Source organism: Oncorhynchus mykiss, chromosome 16, assembly GCF_013265735.2.
Source record: "Oncorhynchus mykiss isolate Arlee chromosome 16, USDA_OmykA_1.1, whole genome shotgun sequence".
NCBI lineage: Eukaryota > Metazoa > Chordata > Actinopteri > Salmoniformes > Salmonidae > Oncorhynchus > Oncorhynchus mykiss.
In genome coordinates this window covers 59,069,837-59,089,627 of record NC_048580.1, presented here as the reverse complement: position 1 = coordinate 59,089,627, position 19,791 = coordinate 59,069,837, and the positions used below count along the sequence as shown (strand labels likewise).

The following is a 19,791-nucleotide window of genomic DNA, read 5'->3' as shown; positions in this document are numbered from 1 at the left end:
AAAATGCGGCCCGCCAATGCACAATAGAAATTTAAAAAACGTAGCGCCGGTATTTTGGGTCATATCTTTTGAACGGTAAGGGCTCAAATTACCTTGAGGAAAACAGTGAGACTTGGCTATGTTGGCTACAGAACCTGGCTATGAAATCCAATGGGTTAACTGGGAGGGTTGAGCAAGACTACAATTTCAAACAGTCTTTCTAGACTCAAGGGAAAGAAAAATATAGCTAGACTGTTGTTTTACTATTAAACACTATGCTATTGTTTTTAATTTTGTAAAGCTGATTGTGGTTCTTAACCAGCGAAAAGGTAGCTAACTAGAAGGCTGGTGGTGACTGGTTAGCTATGGGGAAGCAAGAGGGTTGCCTGCACAATGTGTATAATCTGAGGAGACGAAGCAGAGCCTGTCTGCTCACACGGATCGCTTGCTCCCCCGCAGCTCACCAGCTGATGTAGGCTGTGTGTGCCGAGTGTGGCCCATCCTTCCCACTGCTGAACAGAACTGTGCTGCGCATCTGTGCTGCTAATATCAATTGTGCTTATCACTGAAAAGCTCTCAATCTCTCCAAAAGCTCTTGTCCAGTCCATTTAGTAGTCAGATTTTAGTGACAGAGATAATCATATTTTAGTCAATTGAAATGAAATGAAAAATGTCTTTAGTTATAGACCTTTCTGGGTCTATTTAGTCAGTTAAAGTCTCATCAATAGCCACTGGAAAATTGGTGTTTGACCAATATTTTTGTCACTTTTTTGTTAATGAAATGAACACTGGCATGTTGCAGTAATCAGTCATCAGTTCTGGTTTACTGAGAGCTGATTTAGTCACCAATACTGTGTTTACTAGTGGAGCTGAGATGACATGTAAACTGCTGCGGATGTGTATTCAGTTTCACCACTTCACAGATTCTAGAACAGGGATTAACATAATGGGTGAAATGACATTCCTGGACTGACAGTGACAGGGACCAGACCTCACAGAGTGAGGATGTACTATATTGTGACATTGTGTTTTGTAACAGCTGTCTGGTACACACACATTATCACACACACAACCAGGAAAGGAGAAAACTGTAAAACATACTGTACAGACACACTATACAAACAAAAGTATGTGGACACCCCTTCAAATCAGTGGATTTGGCTATTTCAGCCACACCCTTGGCTGAGAGGTGTATAAAATCAAACACATTGTCACGTGTGCTCCCTCTCCGACCTCTAGGTCACCAGACTGCTGATTATTGTGCACACTTGTCACGAGCATCAGCACCTAATGACACTCACCTGGACTCCATCACCTCCTTGATTACCTGCCCTATATATGTCACTTCCTTTGGTTCCTTCCCCAGGTGTTATTGTTTCTGTTCCAGTTGTTCGTGTTTTGTTTATTAAATTATTCACTCTCTGAACTTGCTTCCCGACTCCCAGGGCACACGTTACACACACAGCCATGCCATCTCCATAGACAAACATTGTCAGTAGAATGGCCTTACGGAAGAGCTCAGTGACTTTCAACATGGTACCATCATAGGATGCCACCTTTCCATCAAGTTAGTACGTAAAATTTCTGCCCTGCTAGAGCTGCCCCGATCAAATGCAAGAGTCTTTATTGTGAAGTGGAAATGTCTAGAAGCAACAATGGCTCAGCCACAAAGTGGTAGGCCACACAAGCTCACAGAATGGGACCGCCGAGTGCTGAAGCGCATAACGTGTAAAAAATTATCTGTCCTCGGTTGCAACACTCACTACCGAGTTCCAAACGGTCTCTGGAAGCAACGTCAGCACAATAATTGTTCATCGGAAGCTTTATAAAATTGGTTTTCATGGCCGAACAGCCACACACAAGCCTAAGATCGGCATGGGCAATGCCAAGCATCAGCAGGAGTGGTGTAAAGCTCGTCGCCATTGGACTCTGAAGCAGTGGAAAGACATTCTCTGGAGTGATGAATCACACTTCACCACGGACTAATCTGGGTTTGGCCGATTAGGAATAATGTTTTTCATGGTTCGGGCTAGGCCCCTTAGTTCCAGTGAAGGGAAATCTTAAAGCTATTGCATACAATGACATTCTAGACAATTCTGTGCTTCCAACTTTGTGGCAACAGTTTGAGGAAGGCCCTTTACTGTTTCAAAATTACAATGTCCCGTGCACAAAGCGAGGTCCATACAGAAATGTTTTGTCGAGGTTGGTGTGGAAGAACTTGACTGCCCTGCACAGAGCACTGACCTCAACCCCATCAAGCAACTTTGGGATGAATTGGAATGCCGGCAGCGAGCCAGGCCTAATCGCCCAATATCAGTGCCCAACCTCACTAATGCTCTTGTGGCTGAATGGAAGCAAGTCCCCGCAGCAATGTTCCAACATCTAGTGCAAAGCCTTCCCATAAGAGTGGAGGCTGTTATAGCAGCAATGTTCCAACATCTAGTGGAAAGCCTTCCCAGAAGAATGGAGGCTGTTATAGCAGCAATGTTCCAACATCTAGTGGAAAGCCTTCCCAGAAGAATGGAGGCTGTTATAGCAGCAATGTTCCAACATCTAGTGCAAAGCCTTCCCAGAAGAATGGAGGCTATTATAGCAGCAATGTTCCAACATCTAGTGGAAAGCCTTCCCAGAAGAGTGGAGGCTGTTGTAGCAGCAAAGAGGGGAACAACACCATATTAATGCCCATGATTTTGGAATGAGATGTCCACATTCTTTCTTTCTTTTGGTCATGCAGTGTATGTTCACAAACAAGCACACTCTCACATAGGCATAATAATACCCTGCAGGTAAAATATCTCATCTATTTCTGTAGCAGAGCTAAAGACTGAAAGAAAGTACATTTCTTTATTTTCCTGTCGCAATGTGCATCCCCACAACCCACATCCTCTGCGACAGCAGTGTCATTAAAACGCTATCAACATACCAGCTGTTAGTGTCAGAGAGTGACACTGTCCCTTCACACCCCTCCCCACACACCTCCTGCCCCTCCCCACACACATTTCCTCTTGACAGTAATGCTGATATCAAGAAACATGGAGTTCCCTTGCTCATGAGGTAAAGGGTATGGGCTGTCACTACGGTGTGTGTGTGTGTGTGTGTGTGTGTGTTTGTGTGTCTGTGTAAGTGCGTGTGCTCACATGGGTGTGTGTTTGGGTGTGTTGGGCTGTGCCCCATCATAACAATGCTGAGGGGATAACATCACAGTGCTGCTAACACCCATGATAGCTGTCCTGTACTGATGACTGTCCTGTACTGATGACACCCATGATGACTGTCCTGTACTGATGACACCCATGACGACGGTCCTGTACTCTAGTTTCAGCTACCACTCATCACCTCCGCCCACCCATCTCTTTCTCACACTTGTCCTCGTTAGCTAACTTTCAGCACACTCTCTCATTCTCTTGCTGACTTGCATTCTGTCTCTATTTTTTCTATACCTCCTTTTCTCTCTTTCTATTTCTGTCTGATGTTTCTTGACCTTCCTCTTATCCTTTAATTCCAATAAATAGACAGTATTTTTCTGGCAGGGGGGTTCATGTATACCGGACCGGTAAAATGTGAAGTTCTCTGTTGGAAGTGTCAGTATCACTCTCACACAGATCAACGGTGGGATGTCAGAGGAAACAGCAGCTGGGCTGTGTGCAGGTTTCTGTCTGGTTTAGTTTGTCCTCTAGCAGTAGTCACAAGATCCTTTTACAGCCCTGGGCAGGTACTCATCTCCCTACAACCCACAGCACATCCACTTTTAAATACTGCACAGACTCTTGTGACCACCACACATACACTTGAAATAGTGTGTCTGTTTGTTTGTTTGGGTGTGTGTGTGTGTTGTGCTGTGTGTAGGCCCACAGTTTCATAAACAAAAACAACATCTGAAACTGATGCAGACTTTCAGATAGTTCATCCAGACAATAATAGATGGTCAGGTTACAGTTACTGCCCTACGAACTGAGAGGACTGATAAGAATGTGTGTGTGTCTGACTCACCCTGTGTGTGTCTGTCTTCTCTCCTCCCTCCATCTCCCCACTGCTGACCTCATCCAGGTCACTGTCCTCGTCCTGCGTGGAGTCACGCTTGTTGTCCAGGGTTATGCAGCAGGACACACTGGTCTCCGTCTCCGTGACGCTGTCATAGCGCTCTTCCTCGTCGATGGCGTCCTCGTTGGGGAACACCTCCCCCTCCACCGCACACGATGGGCTGTCAATCCCGCTGTCCCTGTTGGGAATCTTCCCATTTAAGTTCTGCTCCGAGGAGAGAGAGTCCGGATTGTCCTGGAGCTCATGGGAAGAGCCTCTCTCCTCCCGCTCCACATCGTCAAGGGAACCAACTCCATCGCCATGGGCGATGTCGAGGTGGTCCTCCATTGAGTCCAGAGGAATGTCCTCGTGGCCGTCGATGTGGAGTGAGGCCAGGCGTGAGAGTTCTATCAGCTCTGTGACCTCATCAATCCGCTCCGAGACGATATGTGCAAGTTTGTCGGCGGGGGAGCGTTTCCCAGAGTCCTTTGCTCCTGCTGACCCTGAAGGGGAGTGTGCTGTGGGGTCAGGGGCAGAGGGGGGTGTGGTCTCAGACATGGCGTCCATACTCAGGCACAGGTGGAGCTGATTCTTCGGGGGGACGCCAAGAATCGGAATCCTGGGAAATAAAGAAGAAACGTGACTAAAAAACGAGGCATTGAGTGTGTATTCTGTGACAGAGGGTAAGACAGACATTGAGTGTGTATTCTGTGACAGAGGGTAAGACAGACATTGAGTGTGTATTCTGTGACAGAGGGTAAGACAGACATTGAGTGTGTATTCTGTAACAGAGGGTAAAACAGACATTGAGTGTGTATTCTGTGACAGAGGTTAAGACAGACATTGAGTGTGTATTCTGTAACAGAGGGTAAAACAGACATTGAGTGTGTATTCTGTGACAGAGGTTAAGACAGACATTGAGTGTGTATTCTGTAACAGAGGGTAAAACAGACATTGAGTGTGTATTATGTGACAGAGGTTAAGACAGACATTGAGTGTGTATTCTGTAACAGAGGGTAAAACAGACATTGAGTGTGTATTCTGTGATAGAGGTTAAGACAGACATTGAGTGTGTATTCTGTGACAGAGGTTAAGACAGACATTGAGTGTGTATTCTGTGACAGAGGGTAAGACAGACATTGAGTGTGTATTCTGTGACAGAGGTTAAGACAGACATTGAGTGTGTATTCTGTGACAGAGGTTAAGACAGACATTGAGTGTGTATTCTGTAACAGAGGGTAAAACAGACATTGAGTGTGTATTCTGTGACAGAGGTTAAGACAGACATTGAGTGTGTATTCTGTGACAGAGGGTAAGACAGACATTGAGTGTGTATTCTGTGACAGAGGTTAAGACAGACATTGAGTGTGTATTCTGTGACAGAGGGTAAGACAGACATTGAGTGTGTATTCCGTGCAAAACATTCATACTCGTATAGCAATACCCACATCATAAATAATCCAACTAAATATAATGATACAGGGTGAGAACACCTTGTGGAATCTCCTACCCCCTGCAGTGCAGTAAAGTACCTGGACTTCTCAAACCTCTCGATGAGTAGCCCCACGTTCTGGGCTTCTCTTTGAGGCAGTGTGGCCAGGCCAGGGGGGGTCTGGCTGGGCCGCGGCTTGGGCGAAGTTGGGGGAGCAGGCAGCGGCCTGGAGGGGGCTGGGGGGATCCTCTTGGGCTTCTTGTCCTGTCCGAGGGCCAGCAGGTGAAGGGGCTTAGGCGGCACTGTAGGTCCAGGTCCAGGAAGAGGGGAAATGGAATGAGGAAGAAGGAAAGAGTGAAAAAAACAGATACTAGGTCAGGTCACTGGTGTGACGGCAGAAACAGTCCTGTTTCAAGTGCCCCGGTGTGAGAAAGCCTCCATTTCTGTATTCCAGACGCCCTTGGCTGCTGCAGCTACCCACTCACAAAACCACAGTCCAAATGCCACCACAAAACACAACATATAAATGCTCAACTCCAAGAGTAGGTCCAGGAACACAGCACAGGAGAAGTTCTGATGCTGCTTCACAGAGCTAAGACAGCTTCCTGGTTTCAGAACAGGATGCAGTGATGACTGCTTGTAAGCCACTGTGGTTTCAAAGTCAGATAAAAAAAAACACAAGCACACAGACAAAAAAAATGACAGGCCGAGAGCAGTCCAAAAACAGACTCTGCACAAATGGCCACCCACACTATCAGAGGATAACACGCTACTGTATAGCTAGCTACATGCTCTTAAAACATGGTTACTGCAGAATGCATTTAGAGGACACTAGGTTTTTTCTATATATTTTATGCAGGCCAGTCTTTGCTGTGTGCTTGGTATTGTACTAGGGCTGAATGAGGAACAGGTCTCTCTCTGAGTGTGTGTGTGTGTGGCTACAGCACAGCCTAAAGCAGGGGTTCTTTTTCAGCCTGGGACCCAAATGAGATATTCTGTGTTTTCCTGGGACCCAAGCTTCAGGAAAATATGCAACTTTTCGTAAATATCGGTACATTTCATTGCCCATATGCCTAAAAAATGCAATATAGACAAAAACAAATAACAATGAAATACCCATAAATAACTTTAGTTTATTTTCCCCCGTTTAAAACACTCTAACATACCTGTCTATGTTGGAACTGTTGCTGTTAAAATACAATAAATCATTTCATTCTGAACTGGACTAAACGGATTGATCACATCACACAGATGTAGAACAGAACACACACAGGCTTGTTGATCGTGAAACCCTAAGTAATAGTACAGATAAAAAATGATCAGGCCTACTGTACATATTACTGTACATCTTACTGTAGAAATGATTGTTGATAGAAAGTCTAGGTTGGAACTGTTGCTGTTAAAATACACATGTTTTATTCTGAACTGGAATAAACTGATTGATCACATCACACAGATGTAGACCAGATAAGAGGTCCTAATGAGACATTTTCAGTCCTAATGAGAGGTGTGTGGCTGGTTGAAGTTTTCAACAAGCAGGTCTATTATGGACTCAGTTTTTAACAGTGTAACACTGAGGTCAGGCCCAGCATTGACACTGTGTCTGTACTTCAGAACCCTGACTTGCGTGAGTATGTGGTGCCAAACTGGATCAGAACATCTACTGCTTTCTCATTCAGGCAGGAGACTGCTTCCTGATGCAGATGATCAACCCAGAACTGTGTGAGTGTTTGTCTCAAAAAGCATCTTGCTTCAATCAGTTTATTCCAGATCAGAATAAAATTATTACTTGTAACAGCAACAGTTCCAACCTAGACTTGTTTTCAACAATCATTTCTACAGTAAAATGTACAGTAGGCCTGGTCACTTTTCATCTTCATCTGTACTGTTTCTTAGGTTTACACTATCAGTAGCTAGCTAACTTGCTTTGGCTAATGTCAGCTATTAGCTGTTAAACGTTAAACGGCCAGGGGATTGTTTGAAAGAGAAATTCACATCTATTACTATGAGAGATAGTACTCCCTTATTTCTGCTTATTATCACTTGTTATAAAATGACAACAATGCTTTGTTAGTTGACTTACTTTTACACTTTCGAAGCACTGTTTCCTGAGGCATACTGCCCTGTTCTGAAATAACTCCCTGGGTTTACTGTCATGTACAGTTGTGCCTGGATGTTTGGTCAGGGCGTGTCATTTTATTAATTTGTTCGTTTTGAGAGACTCATTACTAAGCACTTCCCCACACAAAACACATTGTGGGCGCTCCTCATTATTTCTCAAAGTTTGTGTGAAAGAGACAAAACGTCATCACTGTATTTGCGTGTCATGACCATTGAGCTCAGTCAGAACTTGTGACTAGCATGAGTCCATTTCATGACAGCGGTGAGGAATAACAATCAGTGTTGCCAACTCCTCAGTAAGGAAAGTAACTATTGGCTGTCCTAAAAGTCGCTAAATGACGTCATCACCTACTTTGCATAATTGGCCATGTGCATGTAATTGTGATGGCGCTGTAGGAGAGAGGAATAACGTCGTGGGAGGGACAAAAAGTGAGTAAAAAAACACCCTAAATATGTTTAGAACTACAAATGAGCCAGCTGCAGAGAGTGGCACACACAGCGAATAAGAACCAGATATTTGAGGCCATACTCCTCCTTCAGCACTTTATGGACACCATTGTTAATCCCCATAACAGAGGCATTGTCAGTCCCTATCCCCAGGAGTTTCTCTTTTTTAAGACAACACTTCAAAGCCAAAACAGCACGGGCTATAGATTTGGCATCTCCTCCCTCCAACTCAACAAGCCCCGGAAATGTTGATACAATTGTCTGCTTGGTGTCACTAAAGTACCTTATCACAACCCCCAGGTACACTTACATCCGTGGACTCATCGAGGAGGCGGCTGAAACGCTGGTCACCCACATCTGCAACCAACTTCTTCAGAAAGTATGGTGCTAGAACACCATTAATCATTACTGTGCACTTTGTCCTGTGCATGTTGAAGTGGGTAGCAGCAGTGGAGTCTGAGAAAGCAGCTCTACATGCTTCTCCAATGTGATCACATGCCAATTTTTTGAACCATAAATGGCAGTTTGTTCTGGGTGGAACTGTTATAAGGCTTTTGCCTTTTGAGTATGTTTTTGAGTTGTCATGTGTTTTTTTTTACATCACTAAGTTTGGCGTAGAAATCAGCCTTACAATACAGGCAGTATGCCCATGTATCATCTGCAACAAACATCTTCAACCAGCTTTTGAATTCAGGCAGGGTTTGATTCCCACTCCTTTCCGTATTTTTGAGTGTACAGTTTAGAATGAGACATGATGAGCTAGCCAGCTAGATGTTTAGCTTATGTCACAGAGAGGCACACGCACAGTGGACAAGGTGAGTAAGTGACTGAGGCTGTGTGAGTCAAATGCAGTGATTTATTTTTTTGCAGTGATTTATTTTAGACAAAGAACATTTTACATCCTGCCCTGAATGAAAGCCAGGGCGTGATCATCCAGTGGTGGCTTCCCGCATGCGCGATTCATTTGCAGTCTGGACGGGGAGGGGTGAACATCTCCTGCTCTGACTGCAGCTGGGAGGGACTGCTGTGCGAGGACTGGGCCGCCTATGAGTGCTTTGGGATTGGGGTGTGGCCCACGGCAGCACCCGCTGCTCGTTGAGAAGAGTAAGAACGATACGTGCTTTCATGTCAGTCTCCAAAAGTCTCCAATAACACCAGAAAAAGTCGCTAGATTTGTCGCTAGTCACTTTTTTGAAAATGTGTCGCCAGAGGGGTCTGAATACTCGCTAAATATAGCGACAAAGTCGCTAAGTTGGCAACACTGATAACAAGTCAGTGGCTTGAACCACAGCGCTGAAGCGTGTAGGTCGCAGAGTGATCTTCAAGAAAACTGCAGGAAAAAATGCTGCTATGCACAGAGCGCACTGAACCGAGAGCGCAGTTGCACTTGGCCAAATCAATTCCAGTAATTAATTAAATAATTATACATTAACAGGTCCGTGACCCCCATACTTTAAGAGACGCTGGCCTAAAGTAATGCCTCAACAGGCAGATAGCATGAACCTATAGTTGGACTAACAACAGTCTTTGATCTGAACCATTAATCTCTTTTTCTGACTGATGTGTTTGTGGGATAAATATATGGGTGAACGCTGACCTGACCAAATAAACATCTGGGGCCTGGGTAGTAGTCATTCCCTAAGAAACGCAGGTTAATAACACAATGCTGGATATTGTACCAACATGATAATGACATTATTGTAATAAACAACTAGTTATAATGCTAAAGGACAAATAAACCAACACTGTACCTTGAGGTTTCTGAGAGGTGGGTGTGGCGGTAGGCTGGGGGTGGGGCTTGACTGCAGGCCGGCCGTGACATGGTTTGGGAGGGGGCGGGGCTTTCTTTCCCAGCCGTGGGGAACACAGGAAGTCCACCGATCCACACTGGTACTGTAGAGAGGAGGGAGAGAGGTCTGAGGGAGGGAGAGGGAGATGATATATTAGGTTGAATGGTGAGTACATAACTTCTGTTCACAGAACACGCAGGAATGCAGCCTGTTCTGAAGGAACACAGTATTAATTTGAGAACACCAAGAAAGTGACATAGGTGAGCCAAAAAACCCAGCAGTTTCAGCTCCATACAGCCCCAGTTTCAGTCCGAGGACACCTGAACGAAGCCGCCCTACACAGCCCCAGTTTCAGTCCGAGGACACCTGAACGAAGCCGCCCTACACAGCCCCAGTTTCAGTCCGAGGACACCTGAACGAAGCCGCCCTACACAGCCCCAGTTTCAGTCCGAGGACACCTGAACGAAGCCGCCCTACACAGCCCCAGTTTCAGTCCGAGGACACCTGAACGAAGCCGCCCTACACAGCCCCAGTTTCAGTCCGAGGACACCTGAACGAAGCCGCCCTACACAGCCCCAGTTTCAGTCCGAGGACATCTGAACGAAGCCGCCCTACACAGCCCCAGTTTCAGTCCGAAGACACCTGAACGAAGCCGCCCTACACAGGTCCAGTTTCAGTCCAAGGACACCAGAACGAAGCAGCCCTATTGCAGCCCTATATAGCCCCAGTTTCAGTCCAAGGACACCTGAACGGTGCAGCCCTATACAGCCCCAGTTTCAGTCCAAGGACACATGAACGATGCAGCCCTATACAGTCCCAGTTTCAGTCCAAGGACACCTGAACAATGCAGATCCATACAGGCCCAGTTTCAGTCCAAGGACATCTGAACGATGCAGATCCATACAGGCCCAGTTTCAGTCCAAGGACACCTGAACGATGCAGATCCATACAGGCCCAGTTTCAGTCCAAGGACACCTGAACGATGCAGATCCATACAGGCCCAGTTTCAGTCCAAGGACATCTGAACGATGCAGATCCATACAGGCCCAGTTTCAGTCCAAGGACACCTGAACGATGCAGATCCATACAGGCCCAGTTTCAGTCCAAGGACACCTGAACGATGCAGATCCATACAGGCCCAGTTTCAGTCCAAGGACACCTGAACGATGAAGATCCATACAGGCCTAGCTGCATTACACGTGAGTGGTGCAGTGTGGTGTGTAACTGTAGGAGGTGAACAAACGACCATGCTGCAGGGAGCAAGAAGAACTAGAGAGGAAGCATAGAGGAAGCATAGAGGGAACAGACAGGCCCAGCATCGATCCTGACACCAGGCCAGAGGAGAGAGAGAAGAGGCTTCCGCCTCAATGAGTCTACAGCTAGCTCTCTGATAGGCCTGCCTATAAATAATACATGTCTACATCCTGATCCTCCATCCTTTTGACTGGCTGGGAGTGATAATGGCCTGTGTGTGTGTGTCCCACTTTCTCTCTGCATGTCTGTGATATCAGGCTGTGTGTTTAAGAAACCCACTCAACAGAACTACAAACAGATGCACTGTGGGACAATTAGGCCTTTAGCAGCTAGCTAGTTTCATCAGGGAGATGCCTGTAAGGGCTTTTTGAAATCCAGTCAACTGAATTGAAGTGTGGCCTTTTTAATGAGTGCTGTTTTGTGCAATATGTTGGTATGTTCACATAATGTATTGTTTGTGTTGAGAGTGGGGGAAGTATGTGTTTACTGTGTATATACGTGTGCTTGTGCATCCCTATGCCTGTGCGTGTGCGTGTACTTATGTACGACTGGGCCTGTGTGTGTGTGTGTGTGTGTGTGTGTGTGTGTGTGTGTGTGTGTGTGTGTGTGTGTGCCTCTGTGTTTGTGTCTAAGTACCGCTGTCTTTGTTCCTAGTGCCCTCATCACAGCCTGTGTTTAGCCTTGCTGTGTGTTATCAATGATAATCTATATCAACTATCATCCACACTGCTCCTCTCTGCTCTCTTTCCTGCAGGCTTACGGACGGTATCTATTCACTCCACACGCATCGCCAAAGGATTAGTTTAGAGATGGTAGTGAGACCACTGAGGAGCTTCTCCACGTCTGATTTGGTGTTGTCCAGCTCAGCTTCAGCCTGCAGCTTCAGGCAGTGAAGGCAGGCAGAGCTATGTCAGTCTGTAATGAGGTCCTGCATGAGGTCCTGCTGCAGGCTGGCTTTCCCAACATATGATATCTACAAGGCTTTTACCAAACCAAGTAGGGAGGGAGGGAAGAGAGAGTGAGAGAGGGAGAGAGAGAGAAGGAGAAGGGGAGAGAGAGAGCAAGATAAAGAGTGTGCTACAGTTTGCATACAACCATGGAAGACAAAGCTTTTCACTTAAGCTATAAACAGTAACTGTAATACACACAGCTACTGGGTCAATAGTTGTACAGTAGCAAATCATAAAATAGTGCCCAGTTCCCGCTCTCACTTTCACTACCGCTGCAACAGAAATCCATTTGTAAACAGCAGACTGTATAGTATTGACTATACTGACACACAGCATCCCACATTATCATACAGAGGAAAGCCATTCACCAAAGACAACTGATGACTTTGTAAAACTTAATCTAATCTCAACTTTTCCTGCCCCCAATCTTAAGGTGATAAAATCAGTTCTGACCCTGCATCAGTGCTTTGGAGCAGCATCTATCTACTCTGAAGTCCTTCAGCCAAACCACTGACCAATGAGAAACACTCTGACCATAGACAAAGGTCAAGTCTTGGGAAAAACAAACAGTCTGTATCAGTAACGAGACCTACGGTGTCATAAGGGTCTGGGTCTATTGAAACTCTGTAGTCATGGTTATCTGAGAGAGAGTGAAACCTGGCCCGCAGATCAAACGTCCTAACAGTAAACAGGAACTTGACGACACAGAGGAATCACTTCCACTGAACACTCTCTACACAACACTACACAACACTTATAATTCTACACAACACTCACAACTCTACACAACACTCACAACTTTACACAACACTTATAACTCTACACAACACTCACAACTTTACACAAGACATAACTCTACACAACACTTATAACTCTACACAACACTCCCAACTCTACACAACACTCACAACTCTACACAACACTCCTCCCAACTCTACTCAACACTCCTCCCAACTCTACACAACACTCACAACTCTTCTACATGTCTGTTACAATACTGAAAGCTCAAATGATTCCAAAGTCCTTCGAGACCAAAAAGTAAGTGTGTTCATTTGAACATTTGCCAAAGTAAAGAAAAGAAGGATAGCAAAACAACGACCTAAACCAGATAAACAGACAGACTGGGCTTATTTGCAGAATTTAACATACAAGAAAAGACCAGAACAAGAAGGAAAAGCTACCTTGTCATTCAATGTTCCCTCTTTCCTCAGACGCCAAAAATCCAGTGAACCGTTTCAATGGGAAAATCCAACACACCTTCCTTGGTCAACAAGTAAATACTATTCTCCCGGTATGAGACCGTTAAGCTCTCCGTGCCATCTCCTTGCACACACACACACACACCCTGGAGCTCAGTAAAGTTCAGTCCTGCATAACACACACACCTGTTGTCAGGTGTACTGTGTTCCCTAGTCTAACTGCACCTGCCAAACCTGCTCTACACGCCTGCCCCCAGGCCCAGCTGACGTGTGTGTGTGTGTGTGTGCGTGTGTATGTATTGTTATGGCAACAGGAGGTCAACAGATTCCCTGATTATCTCTGTCTGTGAAAAAGTACAGGGCAGGAACCAAGATGAAACGCCACAGATTGCATGGACACTATAGGCTAAGTCTCTGACACCTTACACACTCCGTCAGGTCCTTTTCAGTGGCAGAGTGGTAAAGTTATGTGCGTACATGCACGCACGCACGCAGGAAAATGACAAAACAGAACAGAGTAAACAACTACAGGACAAACAGGAGCTAAACAATGTCCGACACAAACGGAGTCATCAAATGAATTTGCTTACAGATGGAGAGATGAGATTAACATTCTGTAATTATGAGAATCAATCTATGAGCATTTTAATAAACACACACAAGAGAATAGACAAGTGGATTCATTCATTTCCTCTTCTGAGCTCCAATCACGATGAGGGACAGATCATTGGAACAGTTTGCTTCCCAGCACAACCATCACCATGGTGCTCTGAGGAGCTGGGGGTTGCCAGGGTGACGTGACTCAGAAGACCACCTCATCAACGACCATACCCCATCCTTATGGACACGCCAATAATTGTGTCTCCTAGGCGACCCGTCGACTCACCTGCCCGTTGCTTGAGAGTGGAGATGGTGATGTCATGGTCACTCTCCAGTCAGAAGAAAACAGGACAGAATGAGAAGGACTCACAGAACAGCACTAGAGAGGACAGTGTTACTGTTATAAGAACTGTGTTCTTATACACTGAAATATTCTGACACTGAGAAAGGGGATATGGAAGCATAATGGTAGTGTGTGTGTGTCTGTGTATGTACATTTGTGTGTGTGTGTGTGTCTGTGTATGTACATTTGTGTGTGTGTGTCTGTGTATGAACATTCGTGTGTGTGTGTGTGTCTGTACATTTGTGTGTGTGTATCTGTGTATGTACATTTGTGTGTGTGTGTCTGTGTATGTACATTAGTGTGTGTGTGTCTGTGTTTGTACATTCGTGTGTGTGCATCTGTGTATGTACATTTGTGTGTGTGTGTGTGTCTGTGTATGTACATTTGTGTGTGTGTCTGTGTATCTGTGTATGTACATTCGTGTGTGTGTATCTGTGTATGTACATTTGTGTGTGTGTATCTGTGTATGTACATTTGTGTGTGTGTGTGTCTGTGTATGTACATTAGTGTGTGTGTGTCTGTGTTTGTACATTCGTGTGTGTGCATCTGTGTATGTACATTTGTGTGTGTGTGTGTGTCTGTGTATGTACATTTGTGTGTGTGTCTGTGTATCTGTGTATGTACATTCGTGTGTGTGTATCTGTGTATGTACATTTGTGTGTGTGTCTGTGTATGTACATTCGTGTGTGTGTGTGTCTGTGTATGTACATTTGTGTGTCTCTGTATGTACATTTGTGTGCGTGTGTGTGTGTGTCTGATGAAGGGTAAGTCAAGCCCAGAAAGCACATGACCCTGTGCCACAGGTCACACGCTAATATAATCTATCTCTATGTGTGACATATTCAGATTCCATCAGACAAACAGCTATGAAATGACAGCGTACTGTCACAGACTGGGGCTCAACATTTCTACAACTGCAGAGAGTAGAGAGAGTGGTGAGGACAACCAACAGTGTGTATGTACCCAATGTCCTGCACGCACACGTACCCACAGACACTCACACCTAGAAAAATAGACACATACACAATATTAATTCTCCCCCTCCCCCTTTCTCTCGCTGAATGATGAACACACATGCACAAGCAAAAGCACCCACTCACACCCACACACAAACACACATATAAACACACCGCTGTCAATCAATGTCAGCCCTGAGGCAACCCTGTTGGAGTCGTTTATTACCCATCATCCCTAGAGTAAAGTCTTTCTGCCCCAGTGCTGTCTGGGAGATGGATCACTCCAGGCGTGGGAGCGTCTCATCAGTCAGTCACCACTTCTGTGACCCCCCCTGACACACCAACCCCCATCCCCCAAACACACAGCTACCCCCACATCTACCAACACTTTCGCTGTCCTTCCCTCAGTCAGCACGTCATTCCCTCTGCACCTCTCTTCATCTCCATCTCTTCCGCTCCCTTCCTGCCACGTAGACAGTCCTTTTATCGGACTCTCTCTCTCTCTCTCTCCTGTTGTCCTAACTGACTAAGACAGACTGAAACAGACTGAGACAGAATGATAAAGACTGAGACAGACTGATAAAGACTGAGGCAGAATGATAAAGACAGATAAACACTGAGACAGACTGAGACAGACTGAGACAGAATGATAAAGACTGAGACAGACTGAGGCAGAATGATAAAGACGGATACAGACTGAGACAGACTGAGGCAGAATGATAAAGACTGAGACAGATTGAGACAGACGGATAAAGACTGAGACAGACTGAGGCAGAATGATAAAGACTGAGAGAGACTGAGACAGACTGATAAAGACTGAGGCAGAATGATAAAGACTGAGACAGACTGAGGCAGAATGATAAAGACTGAGACAGATTGAGACAGACGGATAAAGACTGAGACAGACTGAGGCAGAATGATAAAGACTGAGACAGACTGAGACAGACTGATAAAGACTGAGGCAGAATGATAAAGACTGAGACAGACTGAGGCAGAATGATAAAGATGGATAAAGACTGAGACAGACTGAGACAGAATGATAAAGACTGAGACAGACTGAGGCAGAATGATAAAGACGGATAAAGACTGAGACAGACTGAGACAGAATGATAAAGACTGAGACAGGATGATAAAGACTGAGACAGACTGAGACAGGATGATAAAGACTGAGACAGACTGAGACAGAATGATAAAGACTGAGACAGACTGAGACAGGATGATAAAGACTGAGACAGAATGATACAGACTGAAACAGAATGAGACAGACTGAGACAGACTGAGACAGACTGATAAAGACTGAGACAGAATGATAAAGACTGAGACAGAATGATAAAGACAGACAGAATGATAAAGACTGAAACAGAATGATAAAGACTGAGACTGACTGATACAGACTGAGACAGAATGATACAGACTGAAACAGAATGAGACAGACTGAGACAGACTGAGACAGACTGATAAAGACTGAGACAGAATGATAAAGACTGAGACAGAATGATACAGACTGAAACAGAATGAGACAGACTGATAAAGACTGAGACAGAATGATAAAGACTGAGATAGACTGAGACAGAATGATACAGACTGAAACAGAATGAGACAGACTGAGACAGACTGATAAAGACTGAGACAGAATGATAAAGACTGAGACAGAATGATACAGACTGAAACAGAATGAGACAGACTGAGACAGACTGATAAAGACTGAGACAGACTGATACAGACTGAGACAGAATGATAAAGACAGACAGAATGAGACAGAATGATAAAGACAGACAGAATGATAAAGACTGAAACAGAATGATAAAGACTGAGACTGACTGATACAGACTGAGACAGAATGATACAGACTGAAACAGAATGAGACAGACTGAGACAGACTGAGACAGACTGATAAAGACTGAGACAGAATGATAAAGACTGAGACAGAATGATACAGACTGAAACAGAATGAGACAGACTGATAAAGACTGAGACAGAATGATAAAGACTGAGACAGAATGATACAGACGACTGAAACAGAATGAGACAGACTGAGACAGACTGATAAAGACTGAGACAGACTGATACAGACTGAGACAGAATGATAAAGACAGACAGAATGAGACAGAATGATAAAGACAGACAGAATGATAAAGACTGAGACTGACTGAGACTGACTGATACAGACTGAGACAGAATGATACAGACTGAAACAGAATGAGACAGACTGAGACAGACTGAGACAGACTGATACAGACTGAGACAGAATGATAAAGACAGACAGAATGATAAAGACTGAAACAGAATGATAAAGACTGAGACTGACTGAGACTGACTGATACAGAATGAGACAGAATGATAAAGACTGAGATAGACTGAGACAGACTGAGACAGAATGATAAAGACTGATACAGACTGAGACAGACTGAGATAGACTGATAAAGCCTGAGACTGACTGAGACTGACTGATACAGACTGAGACAGAATGAGAAAGACTGAGACTGAGACTGACTGAGACTGACTGATACAGACTGAGACAGACTGAGACAGACTGAGACAGACTGAGACTGACTGATACAGACTGACACAGAATGATAAAGACTGATACAGACTGAGACTGACTGAGATAGACTGATAAAGACAGAGACAGACTGAGATAGACTGAGACAGACTGAGACAGACTGAGATAGACTGAGACAGACTGATAAAGACTGATACAGACTGAGACAGACTGATACAAACTGATATAGACTCTCATCTAATGGCACTATGATTAATAATGGCCATCGATCAGAGCAGTGTTACACACACACACACGCCCACACACACACGCGCGCGTATGCATCCCCACACACTGTCTGAAACAGGCTTCGTAGAGTTTTTTTATTAGAAGAGTGCATTGTCTGAAATAAGTATCAAAATATGGAGACATAGTGAATATGGAAGAAGGGAGAAAACCATATGTACCCGTTTATATAGCCAGAGACCTCCCATGGCTCTCCCTCCCTCTCCATCCTTCTCTCTCCATCTCTCCCTCTCTCCTTCCTGCGACTCTGAGACAATAACTAGTGCTCTGACCTTGATGTGTCTCTCTCATTTATCACCCACGGCCAAACCCCTATATTTACAGAAAGAGAGAGAGAGAGAGAGAGAGAGAGAGAGAGAGAGAGAGAGAGAGAGAGAGAGAGACTGTCGAACACATGGAAATACGCACAAAGAGACACACACAGAGACACAAACAGACAATGGAAAACACATGGAAATAGGGACACACACAGAGACGCACTGGAAAACACATACATAGAGATGGAAAAAACCCAGACTGGAACTTTAGTGTAGTGTACAAAAGCAGGTTAACCTAGACTAGGTCCACAGCGTAAGATCTGGGATAGTTTGCTGTTGGTTAGGATTCATGTTACCTAACTAGAACAAATCTCTAAAAAGCAGATGCTGCTTCTCACAGACCATAAAAAGGGACAGATGTTCTATGGACACAAGGGATGTAGAATATAGGCTAGAGCTCTTCCCGATCTATGATAATTCAGCAGCAGATTTCTCCATCGAGTAGAGTAGAGTAGAGTAGAGTAGAGTACAGCACAGTAGAGTGCAGTACAGTATAGTACAGTAGAATGCAGTACAGTATAGTACAGTACTGCACAGTAGAGTAGAGTGCAGTAGAGTACAGTACAGTAGAGCAGAGCAGAGTAGAGTAGAGTGCAGTACAGTATAGTACAGTAGAGTGCAGTACAGTATAGTACAGTACAGCACAGTAGAGTAGAGTGCAGTAGAGTACAGTAGAGCACAGTAGAGTAGAGTGCAGTACAGTGCAGTAGAGTAGAGTGCAGTACAGTACAGTAGAGTACAGTAGATTAGAGTGCAGTACAGTAGAGTACAGTAGAGTAGTGTGCAGTAAACTACAGTAAAGAAAAGTGCAGTGCAGTACAGTACAGTACAGTAAAGTGCAGTAGAGTACAGTACAGTACAGTAAAGTGCAGTAGAGTACAGTACAGTACAGTACAGTACAGTGCAGTAAAGTACAGTACAGTACAGTGCAGTACAGTAGAGTAGAGTACAGTGCAGTACAGTACAGTAGAGTGCAGTAGGGTAGAGCGCAGAAGAGTACAGTACAGTAGAGTACAGTACAGTAGAGTACAGTAGAGTGATAATGCAGCGTGCCAAGTTCACTGGCTTATCTATACATATACAGAGGGATAATGATCCAATCACATATACAGTAGCAGCTGGCCTCCCTCAGATTACCACCAGAGTACTACACATCCATTCATTTATTTCCTTGCTCTTTGATTCAACAACACAACAGCACCTCCCCCAGATTGTGTTCTCCAGGAATGAGCCATGCCTCTAAGCCTCCTCTATGGTATCATGGATTCCCAAGCTGGGCTACAGAGGAAAGGGAAGGGGGTAAGAAGAGGATCAGGGATAAGTCATCCTGCCCCTGTCAGTCCTAAATCAGGTCAGTGGAAACAGCAGTAGGGTAAATCAACCCAGCTCACACATGAAGTAGAAGTATTTCACTAGCTCCCACAGATGAAGACAGGGGGATTTTCGTGGGATGACAAAGAGGAGAGGACAGAGTGTGAGACAGAAGGAGAGGGACAACGAAAGAGAGAGTGTACAGTGCATTCGGAAAGTGTTCAGACCCCTTGACTTTTTCCCCATTTTGTTACGTTACAGCCTTATTCTAAAATTGATTAAAT

General features: G+C 44.8%; 1 protein-coding gene across 1 annotated transcript in view; it reads right to left on the bottom strand.

The window, feature by feature from the left end:
* Positions 1-19,791, bottom strand: part of LOC110492422 (FYVE, RhoGEF and PH domain-containing protein 3) — a 112,688-nt gene that overhangs the window by 23,297 nt on the left and 69,600 nt on the right. Inside the window, exons 2-4 of the mRNA XM_036947396.1 lie at positions 9,751-9,915; positions 5,532-5,733; positions 3,970-4,618 (exon numbers count right to left, since the gene is read on the bottom strand). Coding sequence (XP_036803291.1) covers positions 3,970-4,618; positions 5,532-5,733; positions 9,751-9,915 — 1,016 coding nt within the window. The remainder of the gene's footprint in view (positions 1-3,969; positions 4,619-5,531; positions 5,734-9,750; positions 9,916-19,791) is intronic.